At 42.5% G+C, this 27,825-nt stretch overlaps 3 protein-coding genes across 9 annotated transcripts; all 3 read left to right on the top strand.

Annotated features, from left to right (window-relative positions):
* Nucleotides 1–1,138: 1,138 nt before the first annotated feature.
* Nucleotides 1,139–12,060, top strand: LOC137839559 (gastrula zinc finger protein XlCGF57.1-like). 2 transcript variants are annotated; one of them, XM_068653026.1, is made up of 4 exons: nucleotides 1,139–1,280; nucleotides 1,756–1,858; nucleotides 10,019–10,125; nucleotides 10,294–12,060. In XM_068653026.1, exons 2-4 carry the CDS (start codon nucleotides 1,833–1,835, stop codon nucleotides 11,811–11,813), a joined length of 1,653 nt encoding a protein of 550 aa, XP_068509127.1. In that variant the 5' UTR covers nucleotides 1,139–1,280; nucleotides 1,756–1,832; the 3' UTR covers nucleotides 11,814–12,060. The 2 variants fall into 2 exon arrangements, with proteins under 2 accessions (XP_068509127.1, XP_049597333.2); XM_049741376.2 differs by lacking the exons at nucleotides 1,139–1,280; nucleotides 1,756–1,858 and adding an exon at nucleotides 8,003–8,281.
* Nucleotides 3,358–7,179, top strand: LOC137839561 (zinc finger protein 665-like). Its single transcript, XM_068653025.1, has 2 exons — nucleotides 3,358–3,464; nucleotides 3,635–7,179. The coding sequence occupies exons 1-2, from the start codon at nucleotides 3,365–3,367 to the stop codon at nucleotides 5,695–5,697; spliced, it is 2,163 nt and encodes a 720-aa protein (XP_068509126.1). The 5' UTR covers nucleotides 3,358–3,364; the 3' UTR covers nucleotides 5,698–7,179.
* LOC125981371 (gastrula zinc finger protein XlCGF57.1) lies at nucleotides 10,459–27,690 on the top strand. 6 transcript variants are annotated; one of them, XM_068653030.1, is made up of 4 exons: nucleotides 12,215–13,687; nucleotides 15,026–15,132; nucleotides 16,648–16,958; nucleotides 27,016–27,690. In XM_068653030.1, the coding sequence occupies exons 1-4, from the start codon at nucleotides 13,662–13,664 to the stop codon at nucleotides 27,355–27,357; spliced, it is 786 nt and encodes a 261-aa protein (XP_068509131.1). In that variant the 5' UTR covers nucleotides 12,215–13,661; the 3' UTR covers nucleotides 27,358–27,690. The 6 variants fall into 6 exon arrangements, with proteins under 6 accessions (XP_068509130.1, XP_049597338.2, XP_068509131.1 ...); XM_049741381.2 differs by lacking the exons at nucleotides 12,215–13,687; nucleotides 27,016–27,690 and adding an exon at nucleotides 10,460–10,604 and having other exon boundaries at nucleotides 16,648–18,811; XM_068653028.1 differs by lacking the exon at nucleotides 27,016–27,690 and having other exon boundaries at nucleotides 12,215–12,950; nucleotides 16,648–18,811.
* Nucleotides 27,691–27,825: the final 135 nt, after the last annotated feature.

Below are 27,825 nucleotides of genomic sequence, written 5' to 3'. Positions count from 1 at the left end.
CGAACGGGAAAGCCAGGATTCGTTCCCTCACCGATCCGTTCTCGCGGTGAATTGGAAATGCTAATCTGAGTGATTCCCTCAGTGAGTGATTCACTCAGTGAGTGATTCACTTAGTGAGTGATTCACTCAGTGAGAGATTCGTTCACTCACAGATTCGTTCGTTGGTGAACGGGAAATGCAATTCACGACTCGTTCGTGAACGGGAAGTTACGTCATTTTTTTCTGTTTTACGGCAAGGTGGCACCAGCTTCAATGCGCATTACCGACACTAACTGATTAAAGTTATATGGCGGCTGTGGCTCAGGCAGTAGAGTGGGTCGAATAGTAACCGGAGGGTTGACAGTTCGATCCCAGCTCTGTCACAGTCGCATGTCGTTGTGTCCTTGGGCAAGACACTTCACACACTTTGCTTCCAGGTCGCCATTGTAAATGAGCTCTCAATTAGCTTACCTGGTAAACCATTGGGGGGATTCGTTCACTGAAAACATTTGTTCTTTCTGAACGAATCGCTCACTCACTAGCCACGACAACCGCAACGACGATGGACCTAAATTATCATGTTAGCAGCATGTCAAGTCAAGTCAAGTTTATTTGTATAGCCCTAAATCACAAACAGTCTCAAAGGGCTTCACATAGCCAAAATTGACAATTATTCTCAAAGCATCCCCTGATCATAAGCTCCCAAAAGGGCAAGGAAAAACTCAAAAAAAAACCCTACCAGGGGAAAATGAGAAACCTTGAGAAGGGACCACAGATGGAAGGATCCCCCTTTCAGGATCACCAGGTTATAATGGATGCAGAGAGTACACAAGTAATACATAATATGAAAATCAATGAAAAAAAAAATGGATGTCGGAGGTGTCCTCGATTGTCCTGGCAGTGTCCTCAAGGGGGCCGAGCCGCAGCTCCCCCATCCCGAACTGGTCCCCGAGAATCCAGCCAGCCGCTATCCGCTTTCGAGCCATCTAACCCCCTCCCCAGCCGGGGAGGAGGTGGGCAGAGAGAACAGAACAAACTCCGGCCAAATCGGCCATCACAAGTTAGTTAAAGGCCATCTCATAGAAATGTGTCTTTAAACGTGTCTTAAATGTTTCTACTGAGGTAGTAGTTCTAATATCCATTGGTAGGGCATTCAGCATGTTAGCAACGTTATTTGTAGTACTGCTTGGTTGCAGTACAGAAGTGCAGGCTGCTTTCATTAGCATGGTAGCTACAACAGTGGTAATTTTATGATATTTAGCTTGATTATCCTCGACAAATGTTGGCAGTGATAGTCGCAGGTAGGAATGCTCTGGATTTTAAATCTCAATGCCTTCATGCACTCGACCGGATGATAACGCGTAATCACGTTTGCTAAAACGGGTCCGATCTACATGAAATTTTGTTTCGTATATTGGGTCGCTTTAACATAACGTTGTAAACAAAACAAGTATTGCGTGTTGTTTGAGATGTCTGTCGTTGAGAAAGAAAACTAAAGATGTGGAGTTATAGTTGGTTCTTTATTGGCAAGATCTTAAGTTAAGTTAAAGTCCCAATGATCGTCACACACACACATCTGGGTGTGGTGAAACTTGTCCTCTGCATTTAACCCATCCCCTCGGGGAGAGGGGAGCAGTGAGCAGCAGTGGTGCCGCGCTCGGGAATCATTTGGCGATCTAACCCTCCAATTCCAACCCTTAATGCTGAGTGCCAAGCAGGGAGGCAATGGGTCCCATTTTTATAGTCTTTGGTGGGTTTGAACCCACAACCTTCCAGTCTCAGGCGGACACTCTACCACTAGCCCACTGAGCTGGGTTGTTTAATGGCGGTCAATAGACGCGGCAATACAGCAGATGAAACAACAACCCCCACTCTCCAGGTAAGAAGGTTTTGTGCTGTCAGGAAAAAGCGGAAAAGCAAAAATATGTCCTTATAAGGCACAGGTGTCAAACGCAAGGCCCGGGGGCCAGATACGGCCCGCCACATCAATTTATGTGGCACGCGAAAATTGTTACTACTGGAATTGCAAATTGTCTTCACTTTTAACGACATTTTTTTTAAAAAATATTTGACCAGTTTTTACTCGTCTGATTTGAAAACAAGTTATTTGTCAGTTTGTTTTGTAGCTTTTACTGTATATAATATGAGGTGCTCATACATTTATTTGGGTTGACAGTCATAATGGCCCTCCGAAAGAAGCTATGACTGCAATGCGGCCTGTGAAAAAATTAGTTTGACACCGCTCTGCTGTTGCCTGACTATTTGGTATCGTCACCTGACCATTTGGTATCTATGCGAGAGTCACTGCCCTATGTGTGTCTGTGTGTGTGTGCCTGTGTGTGTGTTGGAAGGTTGCAGAGCTCTGTGTGCTGTATACATGCTCTGATTGAGCAGTCATGTTTATATAAATTTAGACGAATGGCCTCGATCAACAACAGTCCATAGATAAAAGCTAAAGAGTTGATCTAATTATTCCAACACCTGTTTTCATTTTGTTAGGAATTCCTAGGTACATAGGCGTCACTAGACTGTCTTTTACTAAGTGTATTTTCTTGCCAAACTATCTAGCACAGCACAAAATACTATTGTGTAAATACGGTGTCAGGGTTTTCCAGATTATCCTTATCGTATGATTATGTTGGAATGGAACCTGTAATAAATAACCTGGTTAGTGTTGGAAATAATATACTTTTTATCATTGGATTCTATGTAACTACTTTTGTGTGCAAGATTCTCCGCAGTATGTGACCATCTGGCCTCGTGAAAATGACTTGGGGGCATATGGCAGTCATTAGCTGCGCTATACAATAAGCCCCACAGTTAGCTAGACATGTGCAGATCATGAGATTGTCATGGGACGGCTGAAGCAGACAAAGGTCTTATTTAAGTTGAAGTAATGAGTACGGCACAGCAATGTATTCCCAGAGGCACTAAAGACTACGTCTTTGTTGAGCTAATGGTCATGAGACGTCCATACTGCCCCGTCCATAAGAGTACCCGCTTTGTTCTGTGGTAATGGGATATAACTATGGAATGTCCTTCCTGTCTGGAAACCTATTCGACCATGTACACTTGCCCCTTTGTTTCCCTCTCAATAAAGGCACGGCTAAACTCAGAGCAAATCTCAGCCACACTTGCTGCGTGTGTCTGGGGTGCGCCCTTCTGCGCAGGAGAAAACGCTAAGCCAAGAAAGACCTACCGTCTCCGAGATTGATTTCAGATAAATGTTGTCAACCCAACAGTTAGATTAGTTTTATGCTTATAGTGGAATGTAACGAGATCACCTATATTCAATTACTTCAACAAAGAGCTCGCTCACCACTGTCCAAAAGACACTTTTGTTAGCCAAACATCGTTGAACAAGTTTTGTGATTGCAGTGGGAAAATGTCTGGGACCACAGCAGAGTATATAAAGGAAAAGGACCGCAGTCGTCGACGACTGGAGCATCTTTGGCTGCAGCCTTATGTTGTGTTGCGCAGAGCAGGTTAGTACACGTCTAGCTTCTATTATGAATCCTCTTCCAGTGTTTATTTTTAGTAGAATTCGATTGAAATCATGTGTGATATGCTGATTGAAAAAGTCCTTGTATAGGTTTTGCCAGTTTCTCTTCTACTGTAACTTTCATTGTTAATATGTGTTTGTCTTGTTTTGCAGACATCAGTGAAGCTATTCGTCCTAAGCAGGAGGAACCAGACCGCACTCGCATTAAAGAGGAAGATGTGGACAAAGAGGTCCACCACTTCAATGAACAAATGGAGCAGAAGTTTCTATGCACTGTAAAAGAGGAAGAGCCAGAGCGGCCTTGTAATGTAGAGGAGGGAGAGGACTCCTGCGACATTAGAAAGGAAGAAGAAGATACCTGCAAGATGCCATTGACTGGTGTGCCTGTGAAGCGTTTAGATGAGGGTCAACATAAGGTGAGCACAGGGGCGGAGCCTCCAAGCTGCAGCTCAAGTCAACAAATGACCAGTGTAAGTAATGGAGACCACTGTGGAGGGTCACAAGCAGCTCTACCGTCAGATAGTGGTGAGGTGTTGTCACATGTTCCTGCTGCTGCTGCTGCTGCTGCTGCTGCTGCTGCTGCTGCTGCTGATGATGATGATGATGATGATGAGTCTCAAAACAAACACAGGCAATGTTCTCACTGTGGAATTTTTTTTGCTCATAGCAGTAGCTTGAAACAACACATGAGAATGCACACAAGAAAGAAATTTTTTTTCTGCTCAGATTGTGGCCAAAAATTCTCTCGGAGGGAACATTTAACAGTGCACACAAGAATCCACACTGGCGAGAAACCTTTTTCATGCTCAGTTTGTGGCCAAAAATTCTCTGACAAGGCAAGTTTTAAAAGGCACACAAGAATCCACACTGGCGAGAAACCTTTTTCATGCTCAGTTTGTGGCCAAAACTTCTCTCACAGTACAACTTTTAAAAGTCACACAAGAACCCACACTGGCGAGAAACCTTTTTCATGCTCTGTTTGTGGCCAAAAATTCTCTCAAAGGGAAAACTTAAAATCTCATACAAGAACCCACACTGGCGAGAAACCTTTTTCATGCTCAGTTTGTGGCAAAAAATTCTCTCACAGGGCAACTTTTAAAACGCACACAAGAATCCACACTGGCGAGAAACCTTTTTCCTGCTCAGTTTGTGGCCAACAATTCTATGACAAGGGAAACTTAAAATCTCATACAAGAATCCACACTGGCGAGAAACCGTTTTCATGCTCAGATTGTGGCCAAAAATTCTCTCGGAAGAGAGATTTAAACTTGCACAGAAGAATCCACAGTGGCGAGAAACCTTTTTCATGCTCAGTTTGTGGCAAAAAATTCTCTCAGAAGGGAAGCTTAAAATCTCATACAAGAACCCACACTGGTGAGAAACTTTTTTCATGCTCAGTTTGTGGCCAAATATTCTCTCGGAGTGGACATTTAAAAAGGCACACAAGAATCCACACTGGCGAGAAACCTTTTTCATGCTCAGTTTGTGGCCAGAAATTCTCTCAGAGAGTAAGTTTAAAAAAGCACACAAGAATCCACACTGGCGAGAAACCTTTTTCATGCTCTGTTTGTGGCCAAAAATTCTCTCAGAGTGGACATTTAAAAATACACACAAGAATCCACACTGGCGAGAAACCTTTTTCATGCTCAGTTTGTGGCCAAAAATTCTCTGAGAAGGGAAGCTTAAAATCTCATACAAGAATCCACACTGGCGAGAAACCTTTTTCCTGCTCAGTTTGTGGCCAAAAATTCTCTCAGAGTGGAAATTTAAAAACACACACAAGAATCCACACTGGCGAGAAACCTTTTTCATGCTCAGTTTGTGGCCAACAATTCTCTCAGAGGACAACTTTTAAAAATCACACAAGAATCCACACTGGCGAGAAACCTTTTTCATGCTCAGTTTGTGGCCAAAACTTCTCTCACTGGACAACTTTTAAAAGTCACACAAGAACCCACACTGGCGAGAAACCTTTTTCATGCTCAGTTTGTGGCCAAAAATTCTCTCACATTGGACATTTAAAAACGCACACAAGAATCCACACTGGTGAGAAACCTTTTTCATGCTCTGTTTGTGGCCAAAAATTCTCTCAGAGTGGACATTTAAAAACACACACAAGAATCCACACTGGCGAGAAACCTTTTTCTTGCTCAGTTTGTGGCCAAAAATTCTCTCAAAAGGTAAGCTTAATCAGGCACACAGAAGCCCACACCTAACCCTGTTGCCTGCTCAGTCAGTTGCCAAAGAGTCTCTTTTGACAATTCGGAGTGTCTTGGGGAGATGAGCAATGATCCATGAAATTCTCACCTTCTATTTGAGCAGACTTTATGATAATTCTATTCTAGTATGCACATTTTGATTGAGATGCTGTGAGAAGTTCACAGAAGATCAGCTGATAAAAACACTTCACAACCATACCGGTGACACTGATAAAGGCGGAAGAAACCGCCGACAAAATAATTTGTTTGATATAAAATAAACCAGTGAGATGTGAGAAGTTCATTTCATTTTAGTTTTACCAATGAATTTGAAAATAAAGTTAACTGGCCTCGAGATAATAATAGTTTTGTATTTTTCATTATACTTTATTGGTTTTTAGTTGTGTGTTCATATTCAGGGCAAGTTGCTAAGTTTTTATTAATGGCTGTTTAGAATTTTGTATTGTTCTGCTTTTCATATTCATGTGGATCAATAAAATAAAAAATAAAATAGTGTTGGACATTTTTCTTCAACAGTTTTTTTTTGTTACTTTGCCTTGCTATTAATGTTAAAATGTACTTGAGATGCATTAAGACATTTCATGAAAGAGTTGTTTATTTCACAGTACTCATATTGAAGACTCAACCTCATTTGCTGCTTCTGATTTATATTATTTATATTAAATTATTTTTAAATAGGATCCTAATTAAGACTATTTGTTGTTTTAGTCTCAGTTTCTGTTCTTGCAATGTGATGTCCAGAGCCGCTTGAGGAAACCGTGTTTGAAATCTGAGTTGTTGTTTTTTTTGGGGGGGGAAACGAGCACAAAATGCTTTTCTTACACGTAATGTAAGTGGGCCTGGGAGTAATAAGCGAGTTCAATTGGATATATGTCACTTTCTACCAAACAAGTACACCTAATGACCTAATTAGCATTTGGGGCCCACGCTCATTACCATTACGAACCTTGTATGTGCTCTAGTCACTTAACTGACATTTGATAACAAATTTGTATGCTTTTGCTGCAAAGTTTGGGTGCGTTTATTTATCATGCTAGATGTGAAAACCATGTACCCAACTCTTCCCTTTTCTCACCGTGACGATTTCTTCCCCACGCCTCGTGATAATGACTTGGGAGCATACATATGGCTGGCTATGGAGCTCATGACTGGAGTCATGTGTCGCGCTACACAATAAGCCCCATAGTTAGCTATACATGAGCAGATCATGAGGTTGTCATGGGATCGCTGAAGCAGACAAAGGTCTTATTTAAGTAGAAGTCATGAGTACGCCACAGAGGTATGCATCCCAGGGGCACTAAGACTATGTCTTTGTTAAGCTAAAGGCATGAGACGACCATACTGCTCGGTCCATAATAGTATCCCTGTTGTTCTGTGGTCATGAGATGTAATTGTGGAATGTCCTTCCTGTCTGGGAAACTACGCATTCATGTACACTTGCCCCATTGTTGTTACTCAATAAAAGGCACGACAAAACTGGAGGAAGAGCGCGAATCTAAGCCACACTTGCTGTGTGTCTGGTTTGCTACCATCGTTCATTACCATCGCTTTGTAATTACATTGATTTTAATCCTACTTCAAATGGTAGGCTAATTGATTGATTATATTTAATTTTTACAAAACTTTCTTTAATTTTAACTTGAAGTCTGAGGGAGACACCTTATAAGCCCGTTAGGGTTTCTAGTTTTCCTTGCGCATGACTATTTTCTTTGAATTTTTTTTTTTTTTGTGAAATGTGACATTTGTGTTATTTTGTGTGTGGTAAATAAAAAAATTAAACAGATAAAAAAAGGTGATGTAACAAAGTGGTAAACATTCCCTTTCCCAACTTCTACTGCATGTGTTGCAGCCATGAAATTCAAAGTTAATTATTATTTGAAAAATAAAATAAAGATTTTGAGTTTGAGCATTAAATATATTGTCTTTGTAGTGTATTCAATTGAATATAGGTTGAAAAGGATGTTCAAATCATTGTATTTTGTTTTATTTACATTTTACAAAATTTCCCAATGTCTGATTTTGATGTTTTGATTGGCGAATATAAAAACAAGGAGTAAAACACCAGACAAGTTACAACTTAAATGTTTATTAAAACGTCACTGACTCGTAAAGTCCCTCCTCCATGTAACGCTTGCTGGCGCTGCTGATTGGCTGATTTTCTTCTTTGTTTTGTATTGCGGCGGGGTAGCACCAGCTTCAATGCGCATTGCTGACATCTACTGGTTGAAGTTATATATGAAAGGAAAAAGGAACGAATCACTTTAGGAAGTGATTCGTTCACTCTCGTTCACTGACAAGATTTATTCTTTTTGAACGAATCGTTCACTTAACAGCCAACACTTCGATGGACCTAAAAGATCATGTTAGCAGGACGTTAGCAACTTTATTTGTAGTACTGCTTGGTTGCAGTACAGAAGTGCGGAATGCTTTTATTAGCATGGTAACTACCACAGTGCTAATTTTGTGATATTTAGCTTGATTATCCTCGACGAATGTTGGATCTCAAATGTTGGTTCTCGCCTGTACCAAGAGCAATACTGTGGAAATACTCAAAGTCGAGGATTAGCAGTGATAGTCGCAGGTAGGAATGCTCTGGATTTTAAATCTCAATGCCTTCATGGACTTGACCGGATGACAACGCGTAATCACGTTTGCTAAAACGGGTCCGATGTACATGAAATTTTGTTTCGTGTATTGGGTCGCTTTAAGTTAACGTTGTAAACACATGGTTCACATGGTTCAAGATGGCGGCGCGTGCACACGCAGCGGCCACTCTCTGTCCCGTTCGGTGTTGTGTGAGTGTTTACTGAGTGTTTGTCCGGCAGTTTTGTGTGTGTTCGTCTCGTGTGATACGTCGTGCTACTAGTGCGGCGGGCATGTTCTGCTCAACATCGGCGGAAGTGGATTTTATGGCGTTCTGGACTTTGGTGCGGAGAGATTAAGGGCGCTCGGACTGCTTCGTCATGGAGCGACGCCGGACTGGCCTGCTCTTCCTCCCCCGGTTGGACTGTGTCGTGAGCTCGGACTGCTCTGTCCTGGAGCATTGTTGGGATGCGTCGGCAGTGGGTCTGCGAAGCAGCAGAAGAGGGGCCAGCACGGAGACGTCGGGCCAGGCTTGCGGCCAACCCAGCTCGCCCAGCGTTCCATTCTCCTGGCGTACGTTCGTTCGCGACAAGATGGGTTGCGTTCGTCTGATAGGATCCACGAACCGGACAGTGCGTGCCTGCTGTGTCCTCGTGTTCACAGTGGCCTGGTTGACTGTCATCTTACCGGACTCTGCTGTGCATCGGGAGCGGCTAGCGTGCTATCACGCTTATTGTTCATTGATGTTGACTTCTTGTGTTATTTTTCCTGTGTTGTTTACTTGTATGTGCGTTGTGAACTCTGTCTTGTCACCCTGGGATAGTGAGAAACGTAATTTCGATCTCTTTGTGTGTCTTGACATGCGGAGGAATTGACAATAAAGGAGACTTTGACTTTGACTTTGACTTTAAACAAAACAAGTATTGCGTGTGTGTGTGTGTGTGTGTGTGTGTGTGTGTGTGTGTGTGTGTGTGTGTGTGTGTGTGTGTGTTGTCAGTGGTCTGTGCCTATGTGTGTTGGAAGGTTACACAGCTCTGTGTGCTGTATACGTGCTCTAATTGAGCAGTCATGTTTATATAAAATGAGACGAATGGCCTCGATCAACAACAGTCCATAGATAAAAGCTAAAGAGTTGATCTAATTATTCCAACACCTATTTTCATTTTGTTTGGAATTCCTAGGTACATAGGCGTTGTGGAACAATGCGAGGGACTAGACTGTCTTTTGCTAAGTGTATTTTCTTGCCAAACTATCGAGCACAGCACAAAATACTATTGTGTAAATACGGTGTCAGGGTTTTCCAGATTATCCTTATCGTATGATTATGTTGGAATGCAACCTGTAATAAATAACCTGGTTAGATTAGTTTTATGCTTATAGTGGAATGTAACCGGTAATAAATAACCTGACTTGTCCCATCCTACACAAGGTCGTAAAACACCCCCTGATATGTTTTGACTAGAGGACAAGGGCTTGCTCTATCCAGTCCACTCTTACCCCCACTCTGTTTTTCTTAATAAATATGCCCTTGCTGGAGGGAGAGGCAGACTTCATTCCTTCAACGGGTGAACTCTCCACCTGCAGGTGCCTAAAAGGACTCTTTTGTCTCCCGTGTGGTTCTTGCAAAATAAGTTGGAGTGAGCGCAACTCTAACATACGGGATCATATTCAATTATTTCTGTCCAAAAGACACTTTTGTTAGCCAAACATCGTTGAACAAGTGTTGTGATTGCAGTGTGAAAATGTCTGGGACCACAGCAGAGTACATGAAGGAAAAGGACCGCAGTCGTCGACGACTGGAACATCTTTGGCTGCAGCCTTATGTTGTGTTGCGCAGAGCAGGTTAGTACACGTCGAGCTTCTATTATGAATCCTCTTCCAGTGTTTATTTTTAGTAGAATTCTATTGAAATCATGTGTGATATGCTGATTGAAAAAGTCCTTGTATAGGTTTTGCCAGTTTCTCTTCAACTATAACTTTCATTGTTAATGTGTTTGTCTTGTTTTGCAGACATCAGTGAAGCTATTCGTCCTAAGCAGGAGGAACCAGACCGCATTAAAGAGGAAGATGTGGACAAAGAGGTCCACCACTTCAATGAACAAATGGAGCAGAAGTTTCTATGCACTATAAAAGAGGAAGAGCCGGAGCGGCCTTGTAATGAAGAGGAGGGAGAGGACTCCTGCGACATTAGAAAGGAGGAGGAAGATACCTGCAAGATGCCATTGACTGGTGTTCCTGTGAAGCGTTTAGATGAGGGTCAACATAAGGTGAGCACAGGGGCGGAGCCTCCAAGCTGCAGCTCAAGTCAACAAATGACCAGTGTAAGTAATGGAGACCACTGTGGAGGGTCACAAGCAGCTCTACCGTCAGATAGTGGTGAGGTGTTGTCACATGTTCCTGCTGCTGCTGCTGCTGCTGATGATGATGATGAGTCTCAAAACAAACACAGGCAATGTTCTCACTGTGGAATTTTTTTTGCTCATAGCAGTAGCTTGAAACAACACATGAGAATGCACACAAGAAAGAATTTTTTTTTCTGCTCAGATTGTGGCCAAAAATTCTCTCGTAGGGAACATTTAACAGTGCACACAAGAATCCACACTGGCGAGAAACCTTTTTCATGCTCAGTTTGTGGCCAAAAATTCTCTGAGAAGGGAAGCTTAAAATCTCATACAAGAATCCACACTGGCGAGAAACCTTTTTCCTGCTCAGTTTGTGGCCAAAAATTCTCTCAGAGTGGAAATTTAAAAAGACACACAAGAATCCACACTGGCGAGAAACCTTTTTCATGCTCAGTTTGTGGCCAGAAATTCTCTCGGAGTAGACATTTAACTCAGCACACGAGAATCCACACTGGCGAGAAACCTTTTTCATGCTCAGTTTGTGGCCAAATATTCTCTAAGAAGGAAAGCTTAAAAAGGCACACAAGAATCCACACTGGCGAGAAACCTTTTTCATGCTCAGTTTGTGGCCAGAAATTCTCTCGGAGGGTAAATTTTAAAGTGCACACAAGAATCCACACTGGTGAGAAACCTTTTTCATGTTCACTTTGTGGCCAAATATTCTCTCAAAAGCAAAGCTTAAAATCTCATACAAGAATCCACACTGGCGAGAAACCTTTTTCATGCTCAGTTTGTGGCCAACAATTCTCTCACAGGGCAACTTTTAAAACGCACACAAGAATCCACACTGGCGAGAAACCTTTTTCATGCTCAGTTTGTGGCCAAAACTTCTCTGAGAAGGGAAGCTTAAAATCTCATACAAGAATTCACACTGGCGAGAAACCTTTTTCATGCTCAGTTTGTGGCCAAATATTCTCTCGGAGTGGAAATTTAAAAAGCCACACAAGAATCCACACTGGCGAGAAACCGTTTTCATGCTCAGTTTGTGGCCAACAATTCTCTGAGAGTGGACATGTAAAAAGGCACACAAGAATCCACACTGGCGAGAAACCGTTTTCATGCTCAGTTTGTGGCCAACAATTCTCTCAGAGGGCAATCTTAATCAGGCACACAGAAGCCCACACCTAACCCTGTTGCCTGCTCAGTCAGTTGCCAAAGAGTCTCTTTTGACAATTCGGAGTGTCTTGCGTAGATGAGCAATGATCCATGACGTTCTCACCTTTTATTTGAGCAGACTTTATGATAATTGTATTCTGTTATGCACATTTTGATTGAGATGCTGAACTCCTTCCCTTTACTGCTGTGAGAAGTTCATTTCATTTTAGTTTTACCAATGAATTTGAAAATAAAATTAACTGGCCTCGCCATGATAATAGTTTTGTATTTTTCATTATACTTTATTTTGTTTTTAGTTGTGTGTTCATATTCAGGGCAAGATGCTTAGTTTTTATTAGTGGCTGTTGTTAGGGTTAACAGACTATCTTGATCGTATGGTTATGTTGGAATGTAGACTAGAATTATTAACTTTGTTTAAACCTTTTACCTTTCCTTGACTCTAAAAAGTTTAACCATTCAGTTGTTGAAACTTTCCAAATGGTGTGGAAACATTCTTGCTTAGTTAGTCATCTAAAATGCTCCACTAGTTTCTGTTTCCACGACCTTGTAAAACAATGAGCTGGGACCCTCCGCACTGATTAACCAGTTGCTGAGGTGACCATCAAACATGCCTAATGTCACCCCCACCCTACTTGTTCTCAATAAATATGCTCTTGCAAGAGACCAAAGGCAGACTGTCAGGATAATTCGTTTTGTAGAAGCGCTGGCCGGCCTGAACCAGAAGTCTCAAATGTCTGATTTTGATGTTTTGATTGGCGAATATAAAAACAAGGAGTAAAACACCAGACAAGTTTTAACCTAAATGTTTATTAAAACGTCACTGACTCGTAAAGTCCCTCCTCCATGTAACGCTTGCTGGCGCTGCTGATTGGCTGATTTTCTTCTTTGTTTTGCATTGCAGCGGGGTAGCACCAGCTTCAATAGGCATTACTGACATCTACTGGTTGAAAGGAAAAAGGAACGAATCACTTTAGGAAGTGATTCGTTCACTCTCGTTCACTGACAAGATTTGTTCTTTTTGAACGAATCGGTCACTCAACAGCCAACACTACGATGGACCTAAATGATCATGTTAGCAGCACGTTAGCAAAGTTATTTGTAGTACTGCTTGGTTGCAGTACAGAAGTGCGGAATGCTTTCATTAGCATGGTAACTACCACAGTGCTAATTTTGTGAGATTTAGCTTGATTATCCTCGACGAATGTTGGATCTCAAATGAGCCATCATCACATGCTGGTTCTCGCCTGTACCAAGAGCAATACTGTGGAAATACTCAAAGTCGAGGATTAGCAGTGATAGTCGCAGGCAGGGATGCTCTGGATTTTAAATCTCAATGCCTTCATGCACTCGACCGGATGATAACGCGTAATCACGTTTGCTAAAACGGGTCCGATGTACATGAAATTTTGTTTCGTGTATTGGGTCGCTTTAAATTAACGTTGTAAACAAAACAAGTATTGCGTGTTAAGATGTCTGTCGTTGAGAAAGAAAACTAAAGATGTGGAGTTATAGTTGGTTCTTTATTGGGAAGGTCTTAAGTTAAAGTCCCAATGATCGTCACACACACACATCTGGGTGTGGTGAAACTTGTCCTCTGCATTTAACCCATCCCCTTGGGGAGAGGGGAGCAGTGAGCAGCAACGGTGCCGCGCTCGGGAATCATTTGGCGATCTAACCCTCCAATTCCAACCCTTAATGCTGAGTGCCAAGCGGGCAGCCAATGGATCCCATTTTTATAGTCTTTGGTATGATCCGGCCGGGGTTTGAACCCACAACCTTCCAGTCTCAGGCGGACACTCTACCACTAGCCCACTGAGGTGGGTTGTTTAATGGCGGTCAATAGACGCGGCAATACAGCAGATGAAACAACAACCCCCACTCTCCAGGTAAGAAGGTTTTGTGCTGTCAGGAAAAAGCGGAAAAGCAAGAATATGTCCTTATAAGGCACAGGTGTCAAACGCAAGGCCCGGGGGCCAGATACGGCCCGCCACATCAATTTATGTGGCACGCGAAGACAAATTGTCACTACTGGAATTGCAAATTGTCTTCACTTTTAACAACAATTTTTTTTTTAAATATTTGACCAGTTTTTACTCGTCTGATTTGAAAACGAGTTATTTGTCAGTTTGTTTTGTAGCTTTTACTGTATATAATATGAGGTGCTCATTTATATGGGTCATTTATATGGGTCATAATGGCCCTCCGAAAGAAGCTATGACTACAATGCGGCCTGTGAAAAAATTAGTTTGACACCGCTGTTATAAGGTAAATCTCTGCTCTGCTGTTGCCTGACTATTTGGTATCGTCACCTGACCATTTGGTATCTATGCGAGAGTCACTGCCCTGTGTGTGTGTGTGTGTGTGTGTGTGTGTGTGTGTGTGTGTGTGTGTGTGTGTGTGTGTGTGTGTGTGTGTGTGTGTGTGTGTGTGTGTGTGTGTGTGTGTGTGTGTGTGTGTGTTGTCAGTGGTCGGTGCCTATGTGTGTTGGAAGGTTACAGAGCTCTGTGTGCTGTATACGTCCTCTGATTGAGCAGTCATGTTTATATAAAATGAGACGAATGGCCTCGATCAACAACAGTCCATAGATAAAAGCTAAAGAGTTGATCTAATTATTCCAACACCTATTTTCATTTTGTTTGGAATTCCTAGGTACATAGGCGTTGTGGAACAATGCGAGGGACTAGACTGTCTTTTGCTAAGTGTATTTTCTTGCCAAACTATCGAGCACAGGACAAAATACTATTGTGTAAATACGGTGTCAGGGTTTTCCAGATTATCCTTATCGTATGATTATGTTGGAATGCAACCTGTAATAAATAACCTGGTTAGATTAGTTTTATGCTTATAGTGGAATGTAACCGGTAATAAATAACCTGGCTTGTCCCATCCTACACAAGGTCGTAAAACACCCCCTGGTATGTTTTGACTAGAGGACAAGGGCTTTCTCTATCCAGTCCACTCTTACCCCCACTCTGTTTTTCTTAATAAATATGCCCTTGCTGGAGGGAGAGGCAGACTTCATTCCTTCAACGGGTGAACTCTCCACCTGCAGGTGCCTAAAAGGACTCTTTTGTCTCCCGTGTGGTTCTTGCAAAATAAGTTGGAGTGAGCGCAACTCTAACATACGGGATCATATTCAATTATTTCAACAAAGAGCTCGCTCGCCGCTGTCCAAAAGACACTTTTGTTAGCCAAACATCATTGAACAAGTGTTGTGATTGCAGTGTGAAAATGTCTGGGACCACAGCAGAGTATGTAAAGGAAAAGGACCGCAGTCGTCGACGACTGGAGCATCTTTGGCTGCAGCCTTATGTTGTGTTGCGCAGAGCAGGTTAGTACACGTCTAGCTTCTATTATGAATCCTCTTCCAGTGTTTATTTTTAGTAGAATTCTATTGAAATCATGTGTTAGGGTTTTCAGGTTAGTTTGATCCTATGATTATGTTGGAATGTAGACTGTAATGATTAAATCAATCACGTCTGGCCCTCACAATGTAATGATTAAATCAATCACGTCTGGCCCTCACAATGTAATGATTAAATCAATCACGTCTGGCCCTCACAATGCAGAGTAAGATGAAGTGGTTGCTTCCTCTGCTTGATTGACCAGCTGCAGGGGAAGCAATCAAAGTTGTTCTGTTTCCCACAATAGTGTAAAACACCCCCTGCTCTGATCTTATCAGAGGCCGGGGGTTCACCAAACCTGTCCACTCCCACCCCCACTCTGTTCCTCCTAATAAATATGCCCTTGCAGGGAGGAGACTTTTAGACTTCATTCCTGTAGCGAGTGAACTCTCCACCTGCAGGTGTCTAAAAGAACTGGAGTGAGCAAATCTCTAACATCATGTGTGATATGCTGTTGGGTCTAAATACGATTAGACATTAAATCACTCGCTGGAATGAAGAGGAGAAGACAACCAGAACAGGTTTACTCGCGAGGAGAACGATAGAGCAAGCAATCTCAGTTACAACCTCCATCAGTTCTGAGTCTTTACTCCACGTGCCCCTCTTTTTAATGTTATGGTTGCCCTGGTTACAGAGGCGTTGCTACACTAAAGGGAGGGGGGATTGTGTCTGTAGCAACGCTGATTAGCAAAAGAATGTAGTGTGGTGTGAATTAGCACTTCGCTGTTGGCTCTTGACCCCCCGCAGAGGCCGTCCCCAGCTGTCTTCCTTCACAGTTGGCTGACTCGCCCTCGACTGTGATCGAATACCTTGAAGCACGTTGATTGCCGCTTTGCTGTGGAACAAATGCAACTAGACCTTTGCTAACTTTATCTACTTGGTAATTAACACACAATAGTAATAAGTAACTTGTCCTAAACATTTCAACACACATTAAGCAAACGTGAGGTAACCGGTATGCAGTTCCTTAAACAAACATTGAGTAAATATGGGATAACTTTAATGCAACTACTTCTAACTGTATGTATCCCTTAACAAAGAAAAACAGGTCTGATAAACTACAATCTATGAACCAAACCTATATCTAAATAGAAGGAATGAAGTTCCTGTGAATCAAACAAAGAACATTTCACCTATGCAAATAAGCCCTGCTCATTGTTAGTGAAGGACTCTTACGGGAACCAAAACACACAGACAACATAAGGACAGGAAATGATACAAATGGCTGACAGGGATCAAAAGACATCCCTATCACATAAAAGGAACAAAGAGATAAAAGGAAAAGATAAACTCGTAAAGGCGAGGCCTCCAGGTCTGGCAGGCCAAAGCTTCACTTAAAATTATTCCAACATATGCTGATTGAAAAAGTCCTTGTATAGGTTTTGCCAGTTTCTCGTCAACTGTAACTTTCATTGTTAATATGTGTTTGTCTTGTTTTGCAGACATCAGTGAAGCTATTCGTCCTAAGCAGGAGGAACCAGACCGCATTAAAGAGGAAGATGTGGACAAAGAGGTCCACCACTTCAATGAACAAATGGAGCAGAAGTTTCTATCCACTGTAAAAGAGGAAGAGCCAGAGCGGCCTTGTAATGTAGAGGAGGGAGAGGACTCCTGCGATATTAGAAAGGAAGAAGAAGATACCTGCAAGATGCCATTGACTGGTGTGCCTGTGAAGCGTTTAGATGAGGGTCAACATAAGGTGAGCACAGGGGCGGAGCCTCCAAGCTGCAGCTCAAGTCAACAAATGACCAGTGTAAGTAATGGAGACCACTGTGGAGGGTCACAAGCAGCTCTACCGTCAGATAGTGGTGAGGTGTTGTCACATGTTCCTGCTGCTACTGCTGCTGCTGATGATGAGTCTCAAACCAAACACAGGCAATGTTCTCACTGTGGAATTTTTTTTGCTCATAGCAGTAGCTTGAAACAACACATGAGAATGCACACAAGAAAGAATTTTTTTTTCTGCTCGGATTGTAGCCAAAAATTGTCTCGGAGGAAACATTTAACAGTGCACACAAGAATCCACACTGGCGAGAAACCTTTTTCATGCTCAGTTTGTGGCCAGAAATTCTCTCAGAGAGTAAGTTTAAAAAAGCACACAAGAATCCACACTGGCGAGAAACCTTTTTCCTGCTCAGTTTGTGGCCAAAGATTCTCTCAGAGTGGAAATTTAAAAACACACACAAGAATCCACACTGGCGAGAAACCTTTTTCATGCTCAGTTTGTGGCCAGAAATTCTCTCAGAGTAGACATTTAACTCAGCACACGAGAATCCACACTGGCGAGAAACCTTTTTCATGCTCAGTTTGTGGCCAAAAATTCTCTCGGAGGGAACATTTAACAGTGCACACAAGAACCCACACTGGCGACAAACCTTTTTCATGCTCAGTTTGTGGCCAAAAATTCTCTGAGAAGGGAGTCTTAAAATCTCATACAAGAATCCACACTGGCGAGAAACCTTTTTCATGCTCAGTTTGTGGCCAAAAATTCTCTGAGAAGGGAAGCTTAAAATCTCATACAAGAATTCACACTGGCGAGAAACCTTTTTCCTGCTCAGTTTGTGGCCAAAAATTCTCTCAGGGTGGACATTTAAAAAGGCACACAAGAATCCACACTGGCGAGAAACCTTTTTCATGCTCAGTTTGTGGCCAGAAATTCTCTCAGAGAGTAAATTTAAAAAATCACACAAGAATCCACACTGGCGAGAAACCTTTTTCATGCTCAGTTTGTGGCCAAAAATTCTCTCACAGGGTAAGCTTAATCAGGCACACAGAAGCCCACACCTAACCCTGTTGCCTGCTCAGTCAGTTGCCAAAGACTCTATTGACTTTATAATAATTCTATTCTGGTATGCACATTTTGATTGAGATGCTAAACTCCTTCCCTTTACTGCTGTGAGAAGTTCATTTCATTTTAGTTTTACCAATGAATTTGAAAATAAAGTTAACTGGCCTCGACATGATAATAGTTTTGTATTTTTCATTATACTTTATTTTGTTTTTAGTTGTGTGTTCACATTCAGGGCAAGTTGCTTAGTTTTTATTAGTGGCTGTTGTTAGGGTTTACAGATTATCTTGATCGTATGGTTATGTTGGAATGTAGACTAGAATTATTAACTTTGTTTAAACCTTTTACCTTTCCTTGACTCTGAAAAGTTTAACCATTCAGTTGTTGAAATTTTCCAAATGGTGTGGAAACATTCTTGCTTAGTTAGTCATCTAAAATGCTCCACTAGTGTCTGTTTCCACGACCTTGTAAAACAATGAGCTGGGACCCTCCGCACTGATTAACCAGTTGCTGAGGTGACCATCAAACATGTCTAATGTCACCCCCACCCTACTTGTTCTCAATGAATATGCTCTTGCAAGACTCTGCATTCCTGGGGTCCCGAATCGGCCAAGGCCATGCGGCCTCGCACCACACAACATTGTTAGCTAGTTAATCAGCGTTGCTACAGCCACAATCTCCCCTCCCTTTAGTGTAGCAACGCCTCTTGTAACCAGGACAACCCAAAATAAAAAGAGGAGATAGCGGAAGAGGAGCTCAGAATTGGTGGAGGACTGTAACTGGGCCTTCTACGTAATTCTCCTCGCGAGCAAAAGGAATACTGGTTGTCTTCTCCTCTTTGTTTCCAGCGCGTAGATTAATGTCTGATGGTGTTCAGACCTGACATTTTTAGTGGTCCTTCGAGCCAATACACCTGAGGATTCCAGCGGGCGGCAGCGGAGATCCAGGGAGACCGCGCGCGGCAGGACCTCCCTAGGTGGGGTCCTAGAATCCTTTTCAAAGGCTGGCTGTCCGCTCATCAACTGGGATCTGAAGGTTGAAGGCAATCCGAGGTGCAGAGGTGAAGAGAACCAGAGGGAGAGTTTGTTTTTGCTTAAAAGAAAAGTTTCGGCCGAGGGCTCGATGCCCTATAAAAGTCCTAGGACAGAACGGAGAGGTCCGGTTCTAAAGGTACCAAAACGGAGAGGTCCGTTTAAAAGGACAGAGGTGTCCAACAAAAGTTACAGAACGGAGATGTCCGTCTAATAGTAACAAAACGGAGAGGTCCGTTTAAATAAAAGGACAGAAGTGTCCGACGGAGAGGTCCGTCTAAAAAGGTCAGCGGAGTCCGCGGGAAGCCGAAAATTCCGTAAAACTGTATGAGTGAGAGTGTGAATGGGAATACATATCACTAGATATAGTATTCCATATTAAAGCAGTGGGGAGCACATAACGTGGTTCTGTGGACGCAATAGGCAAGGATTCTCCACCAGAACGCTGGTTGAAGTGAGAATCACCACAGGATCATTTCGTTATCCCACTGGAAACACCCGACTTTAGAAACCCCTATGGTTTTACAGTTGGGACCAAATTGATTAAAATGGGGAACTTGCAGAGCAAAAATAATGTCCGAGATACATTAGAATGTAAAGATTGGAAAATAATTGAAAGACAGGATCCTGATCGAATTAAAAATCTAGATAAACGGATCAAAAAATACAAATTTGAGAGAGAACTAGGAGAAGTACAAGAGCGGGAGGAGAAAACACAGGCTACAAATTCAAAACAAAAGATCATAGAGAAGTTGTATCCGCAAATACAGGACAGGCACAAAATTGAGGAATCACTTCCTCCTCATGGGTTGACAGACAGAGCCACTAGGCAGAAAAGCCCGCTAGAGATGGATTGGTCAAAGAAAATGGGAGCAGACTATCGATTGAGACCTAAAACCAAAATTTGGCTTTCAGCCCCATTCACTCAAGGCACGAATATTGAAGATTCAGAATTAACTCCAAACATGCCACTATATCCAATGATACAAGTGGCCAACCCAAATTATGATCCAGGTAATAAACAAATTCACCCCAGGGTGGTAATGGTCGACAGAACATGGACAATAGAGGAGATAAGGCAAGTGGAAGGGCTGATTAACCAGGTACGCAACAGATATAGTATGAGAGCAAACTATACAGAAATAGGGAGAACAAAGCAAAATGATAATGAAACCTTTGATGAATATCGAGTGCGCATGACGGAAGTGTTTAAAATACACAGTGGACTGGTAGAAGATAATGCACCCCAAGGTACTTATCAGCAACAATTAATAAATGCCATCCAGGTAGGGTCCAAGCCAGCAATACAAATTAGGGTGACCAAAAATCATATCGGAATGGACAACGGAACTTTGGAGGAACACATATATCACGCCCTCCATGCAGAAAAAGTAGTAAAGGATAAACAAAACCAAAAGAAAGCATCAAAAGACACTTTTCTGGTAGACCAGGATAGTGACACTTTTTACCAAAATGCAGGCAGAGGACAGAAAGGCCAGAGAGGACGAGCAATGTCTAACAGAGAAGGCTTTAGAGGCCGAGCAGAAGGAGTTGTGCGACTTCGTCAATTAGAATGCTGGAATTGCGGAGAAAAGGGTCACTTGGCACGTAAATGCCCAGATGAACAAAAACAATTATGACTAGGGCATGATCAAACTGAATCGGATTCTCATATGACAAAGATAGAACCTGGCTGCCAAAACGAAAGAGAAATTTGCTTAAATATCCATCCATTGTCTGAACCGCTTAGTCCCCACGGGGGTCGCGGGCGTGCTGGAGCCTATCCCAGCCGTCATCGGGCAGTAGGCGGGAGACACCCTGAACTGGTTGCCAGCCAATCGCAGGGCACACAGAGACAGACAACCAATCGCACTCACACTCACACCTAGGGACAATTTGGAGTATTCAATCGGCCTACCAAGCATGTTTTTGGAATGTGGGAGGAAACCGGAGTGCCCGGAGAAAACCCACGCGGGCCCGGGGAGAACGTGCAAACTCCACACAGGGAGGGCCGGAGGTGGAATCGAACCCGCACCCTCCTAACTGTGAGGCGGACGTGCTACCCAGTGCGCCACCGAGCCGCCTCAGATTAAATCACTGAAACATCTTTAAATATACAGGAGATATTTGTGTTAGAAGGATAAAGTAAGATAGAGAAACACTGAAGTTAAAAATTACAAATAGCTTCTAAAAGTAAAATAGAGAATAAATCAGACATGTAAGATGAACAAAAACAATTATGACTAGGGCATGATCAAACTGAATCGGATTCTCATATGACAAAGATAGAACCTGGCTGCCAAAACGAAAGAGAAATTTGCTTAAATATACAGGAGATATTTGTGTTAGAAGGATAAAGTAAGATAGAGAAACATCCATCCATCCATTTTCTGAACCGCTTAGTCCCCACGGGGGTCGCGGGCGTGCTGGAGCCTATCCCAGCCGTCATCGGGCAGTAGGCGGGGGACACCCTGAACTGGTTGCCAGCCAATCGCAGGGCACACAGAGACAGACAACCAATCGCTCTCACACTCACACCTAGGGACAATTTGGAGTCTTCAATCGGCCTACCAAGCATGTTTTTGGAATGTGGGAGGAAACCGGAGTGCCCGGAGAAAACCCACGCGGGCCCGGGGAGAACATGCAAACTCCACACAGGGAGGGCCGGAGGTGGAATCGAACCCACACCCTCCTAACTGTGAGGCGGACGTGCTACCCAGTGCACCACCGAGCCGCCCTGATAGAGAAACACTGAAGTTAAAAATTACAAATAGCTTCTAAAAGTAAAATAGAGAATAAATCAGACATGTAAGATGAACAAAAAGGTGTGTTCTTAGTGGGATCTATGTGGTCTTATATGTTGTGCGTCATCCTTTTGTGCTGGTGTGTGTGTGTGTGTGTGTGTGTGTGTGTGTGTGTGTGTGTGTGTGTGTGTGTGTGTGTGTGCGCGCAGAGGATCCTCATGAGTGGGTGTGTATATGAGTGTGTGTGAGTGAGATGTGTGTTCTATGGAAGAAATCAGTCATGGAGAATGTTTAGGAGGCTTTTGAGCGATAATAGGGAAATTGAGAAGTGGGCAATGGTGTGTTTAAGTTGGTTAGAGAAACTAAGATGAGCAAGGTGTGGCAGTAGAGAAAATAAGGCGTGTGTGCAATAGAGAAAATAAGACGTGTGTGGCAGAAAGTTACTAGAACGGTGGCTTGATAGGATGAGAATAAGAGACAACAAATGTTGGGTAGAAGACATTGAAAGATGTCAAATGTGAACATGATGAAGGGCGCAACAGCAAAGTTGGCCTGCCCTTTGAGACGTTGAGACTGATGAGCGTGCCTGCACTCGCGCGTAGTCGCGGGTCTGGGCTGTGCGCGTGGGCCTGTGCTATGCTCGTGCGGGCGGTGGGCCGGCATCATGATTGTTGCAGGAAAAGGCTAGCCTGTGACCAGTCAACATTGATGCCCCCCCCCTCGCACGGGGGGTGCTATGGCTGCGGGCGGGGCAGGGACAGTGTTGTGAGTTTCTCAGTGAATGTTTGAAGCAGAGTGATGCTTAAGGAAGATATGACAACATTTGCATGAAGGATAAAAGGCACTGATGAGGAAAAAACGTATAACCAAAACATCAAAATAGAGTATGATGTTTGCGCAGCGTTGTTTGTTGGTATTGTTTGTGAGCTGTGTCTCTGCTGTAAGTTTAACGTGTTGTCTGTGTGCTGTCAGTGTTATGTGTTAAAAGGATGAAATTGGCTAATGTAGGTGCACAAAAAGAATTTGCTAGACTGTTGTCTATTCAATTTACACCGCAGAACAGAAACAATTTTGACAGATAAAAATGAGAGGAAAAGAGAGAAATCTGTTTGCGAGCAGAAACTAATCTACACTAGTGCATGTTAGTGTCGAGCCCTCATGAGAAATTCGAAGTAAACAAAACAACAGAACGTGCTTTCAGGAATTGGAAGACGCTAAATTGTGAATTTAATATTTTGCAACGCTACATTTAATGGGAATAATTGATGGGTTGTGTTATAAGATTATACAAAATTCTAAATGTAAGCTAAATCTGAGCGATTGAGTTCTTCTAATTTAAAAACAAAGAAAAAATTCAGATTCATTTGCCAGTTGTTTGTCTTAAGTTTTTTTTGAATTGCTGAATTGTTCTACCAGGAACCTTGAGTTGAAAATGACATATGAATGTTGTGTGGTGAGCTTGGATGAATTGGGACCAATGTAGGAAGACTCCTTTTTGGAGACTGTGTGAGATGCATTGATGAATGATTGCCTGAATGAAAGGTTGAATGGTTGAAGTCGTTGGCGACTACTATAGAAAATTAGTAGAGTGACTTTGATGAAAGAGTGATTTTAAGCAGGTTGAATGCTAAAAAGAAACACGTAGCTTTTGGATTGATAATTAACTAGAGAAAAAACTGGAGAACCAGTAACACATGTAGAAGATGTGTGAACTGAGAAATTGAGCGTTTTGGAAAGAAAGTCAAATTAAATGATGATGAAATCATATGTAGTAATACAACACTTTACTACATATGGATTCTCTAAATCATACAATTGAGTAAAATAAAACGTACATTTTGATTTGTATTCAAATTTCTAAGATTCTTGTGATAAACAATGAGAAAACGATTGAAAAGTAACTAAAGAAACTACAAGAAAGTGAAAATGTCTAATCATTTGCTAGCTGAGTCGCCCCCCATTCGGAGAGGCCATCCATTTACTTGCTAAGCTAGTTGTGAAAACAGTCCAATTGCCACGAAAAGTAGCTATATGCACGTGTGCAGTACACACACACACGAGACTGATAAGGTGTCAAGAGGTAACAAGCTTGCAGACAGAACCACAAAGCTGCAGCGCAAAAGACACTTCAAATTTTATACACACAAGAAGCAGATTAAATCATCCATCCATCCATCCATTTTCTGAACCGCTTAGTCCCCACGGGGGTCGCGGGTGTGCTGGAGCCTATCCCAGCCGTCATCGGGCAGTAGGCTGGGGACACCCTGAACCGGTTGCCAGCCAATCGCACAGAGACAGACAACCATTCGCACTCACACTCACACCTAGGGACAATTTGGAGTCTTCAATCGGCCTACCAAGCATGTTTTTGGAATGTGGGAGGAAACCGGAGCGCCCGGAGAAAACCCACGCGGGCCCGGGGAGAACATGCAAACTCCACACAGGGAGGGCCGGAGGTGGAATCGAACCCGCACCCTCCTAACTGTGAGGCGGACGTGCTACCCAGTGCGCCACCGAGCCGCCTCAGATTAAATCACTGAAACATTTTTAAAGATGTGGAGCGACAAAGTCCATAGAGTGAAATTCAATTATGGACGAAAAGAGGGGCAAGATTAGAGAATGGAATCTATAAATGACCAGAAGACAGACCTATCCTACCAAAGAACCTATGCAAATGGGCAGCAATATTGAGCCATAGTGCATGTCACATGGCTCAAGAGGAGGGATAGTGGGGCAGGTCAGTCAGCTTTATACAACATATGGATTTGATTCATATTCAAAACATTTTCAAAACAAAACAAAAAAAATTTTTTGTAGAGCTTGTTTCAACAAAAACAAAAACACTGAATGCCTTAACAGTGGCAAAAACGTCATGGAAAGAAATAATACCGAGATATGGGATTTCAGAAATTAATTCTCATGACAGGACTGGTATAAAGTGTGAAGATGTGCTTGGAAAACAAAAACTGGAAGATCATGGACAAAATGTTTAGACCTGGTCAAACTGTACATAAATATTACAAGTACTGTGCGTTTAACCCCGTATAAAAAATTGTTTGGGCGACAATATAGATTACCATGTTTTGAATCCAAGTGGGAAACTAAGGATGATTAAAATTTGGCAGATTACATGAGAAAAATATTAAAAAGGCAAAAAGAACACACCACATTCTCATTAAGAGCATTGAAAACGAAACACTGGTGTTCTTCCAAGGGGGAAGGGCCATGTTGAATCTTGATAACTACACCAACTGCCATTAAAATAGCAGAAAGGTCAGTTGAGGTGGTCCTAGCAAATTACAAAAGGGTCATTTCTTTTGAGGTAACGTTCAATCGCAGAAAGTAAGCCAAAAGAAGCCTTACCTCTTAGAGAAATGCCGGGATCAAGAAAATGGAACAATGACGTTATTGCATGTTGGGTGGCTATCTTTGTTGCCATTTTGTTACCTTCAACAATATGGTATTTGTGGGTACTAAGAGTCATAATGAATAGGGGAGAGATGAGTGAGCAACTTATATAGGTCACCCCGAAAATTATGCTGCATTGTATCAATTTAAAAGATCAATTTGACCTTTGCAGGATGATCTGCTGTGTCGGATCTGGACTGCCATGAAAGTATGATGTTTATATGTGTACTTTGTCAACAACCGCTGTAGATGTTAAAGAATGCGATGAATATCTAGAATGAATGTGGATAATTTGTTTCAGGTAACTAACTATAAGAGTAACTGAAAAAAGAAACAATCGCTTGCTTATGGCAAAACAAGCTGCAAAGACAGAAAAAATTGAATATGTCATATGTACCGTTGCCATTGACCAAAGATTGTGTGAAATCTGTCACGTCTACTGGATTGTGAAATGTGTGATAGAGCATTCTATATAATATCCATTGAGAGAAAAAGAAAAAAAAAAAAGAAGCCATTGCTTTCAGAGAATGTAGTCAAGCGAAATTGTATATACATCAACGTGCCAAGATCTGGGAAAAAAGCTGGTAAAAACCAAAATATCTTTAAATTTGAGAGGCGACGATGATCTGACCGAAATTGATGCAATTGGAGTCCCTAGATGAGTTTCTGATTAATAAGAATGAAATGACCAAATTGCAGCGGGATGGGAGTCCTCCATTTGCTGCTGGTGAACGATGAACAAGAACGTAGACAGGATAAATTACATCCATTACAACATGCAGAAATTGGGCAAACGGACACAAGCGGGACTCGAGGCAGTGCATGAACAGCTAGCCACGCCTTCCCTCATGTCGATCCAGAATCACAATGCTCATGATATGTTGTTGTCTGAGAAAGGAGGGGTCTGTGCAATGTTCGGGAAACAATGCTGCACCTTCATCCGGAACGACACCGCCCCTGATGGGAGCCTGACGGAGGCGATTGCAGGCCTGCGATCCCTCAAAACGAGGATGAAAGAGTACTACAAGTGGATGACTCCTTTTGGGAAGTATAACGCCCTTGTGTCCTCAATTTTACCATCAGTTGCAGTGTTTGCTGCTATGCTCACCTTGTATGGATGTTGCATACCATGTCTTCGTGCTCTGTTTAATCGTCTCGTCACTACAGTAATATTGCCCATGGAGGACGAGATTGCTCAGATATACCTAATGTCTGAGTGGCAACATGATGATGTTGATGGCAAAATTCCCGCATCGGTGTTACCAGACTTTTCCCAGATCCGTGGGATTCTGAAAGATGACAGCGCAATGTTTATCCTTTGGTGTAAACATATTTGTCCTCATCAATGTGATCCGACGACTGAGAGTCGAGAAAAGGGGTTGTTTACGGTGATGTGTGGATTTGAGCAAATATGTGATAAGCAGGTGGGAAAAAATGTGAGAATAATTCGTTTTGTAGAAGCGCTGGCCGGCCTGAACCAGAGGTCTCATACCTTCGCTCAAGGCCAACATATCTGCCAGGCTTTAGGGAGTTCTTATACTCCCTTCCTTGTCTTATCTGAGAGGCCCTCACTAGTTATGAACAGAACACCTTTGTTCTTTGTCTAGCTAAAGAGAAGTTCTTTCTCTATTATACCTTGTAGTTTCTATTTATGAATTGTTGTTGACCGGGACAGTTTTTAAGTGATCCCATATTTACTCAATGTTTGTTTAAGTAGACTTCATGCAAGTTATCTCACATTTACTTAACGTTTGCTGGAGTGTATGCACGAGAGGTATCTGATGATTTACTCATTATTGTGTGGAACGTAGCAAGAAAGTCTAGAGCATTGTTTTACAGGGACACGGCATCCAGGAGTTGGATATCAACACCGAGCTGTCACAATCAGTGTTGCCGACCCATCCCGCTCTGGACTTGCAGACGGAGGAAACTGGATGGGAGCTTTGGACATCGCCGCTGTGTGCCAGGATGAGAGAGCCGTTTTCAAGGTGGAAGGGCTCTACTACCAACATAGCTGCACCATCGGACGGGACCTACTTCATCCAGAAGTTCAGAAGCACTGCCTCACCTGCATCCTATGAGTGCACGTGCCTGTTCAGAACGGATCGTGGTTTTGTGGTCACAAGAGTTGTCCGATGCTGCCTGCCAACTGGACACGAGTGTGTGCACCAGTGTGAGTGACAGACCACACCTACAGACTAGATTCTAGTCACTAGAACATCATCAGCTGACGATACCACGAGTACTTATACGTACAACTTCTTAGACGCGACAGATGTGATAATGATAATGAAACGTGGATTGCGTAGATGCTGTTCTGTTGAGCATGTTTTACAGAAACTGAGTTTGAGCATTAAATATATTGTCTTTGTAGTGTATTCAATTGAATATAGGTTGAAAAGGATGTTCAAATCATTGTATTTTGTTTTTATTTACATTTTACAAAATTTCCCACATATATATATATATATATGTAAAACACATACATATTGTCATATAAAGCAGTTAACCAAATGTCTGATTTTGATGTTTTGATTGGCGAATATAAAAACAAGGAGTAAAACACCAGACAAGTTATAACTTAAATGTTTATTAAAACGTCACTGACTCGTAAAGTCACTCCTCCATGTAACGCTTGCTGGCGCTGCT

Source organism: Syngnathus scovelli, chromosome 14 (genome assembly GCF_024217435.2).
Source record: "Syngnathus scovelli strain Florida chromosome 14, RoL_Ssco_1.2, whole genome shotgun sequence".
In the NCBI taxonomy this organism is placed as follows: domain Eukaryota; kingdom Metazoa; phylum Chordata; class Actinopteri; order Syngnathiformes; family Syngnathidae; genus Syngnathus; species Syngnathus scovelli.
This window is presented reverse-complemented; position numbering and strand designations above follow the sequence as displayed.

Excerpts from the sequence above, each read along its gene's own strand:
- LOC137839561 (XM_068653025.1), top strand. The coding sequence starts at position 3,365 with ATGTCTGGGACCACAGCAGAGTATATAAAGGAAAAGGACCGCAGTCGT. Across the intron at positions 3,465-3,634 it reads TGTTGTGTTGCGCAGAGCAG|ACATCAGTGAAGCTATTCGT; the intron begins GTTAGTACACGT and ends CTTGTTTTGCAG.
- LOC137839559 (XM_049741376.2), top strand. The coding sequence starts at position 8,193 with ATGTTGGATCTCAAATGTTGGTTCTCGCCTGTACCAAGAGCAATACTG. Across the intron at positions 8,282-10,018 it reads ATTAGCAGTGATAGTCGCAG|TGTGAAAATGTCTGGGACCA; the intron begins GTAGGAATGCTC and ends TTGTGATTGCAG. Across the intron at positions 10,126-10,293 it reads TGTTGTGTTGCGCAGAGCAG|ACATCAGTGAAGCTATTCGT; the intron begins GTTAGTACACGT and ends CTTGTTTTGCAG.
- LOC125981371 (XM_049741380.2), top strand. The coding sequence starts at position 13,662 with ATGAAACAACAACCCCCACTCTCCAG. Across the intron at positions 13,688-15,025 it reads CAACAACCCCCACTCTCCAG|TGTGAAAATGTCTGGGACCA; the intron begins GTAAGAAGGTTT and ends TTGTGATTGCAG. Across the intron at positions 15,133-16,647 it reads TGTTGTGTTGCGCAGAGCAG|ACATCAGTGAAGCTATTCGT; the intron begins GTTAGTACACGT and ends CTTGTTTTGCAG.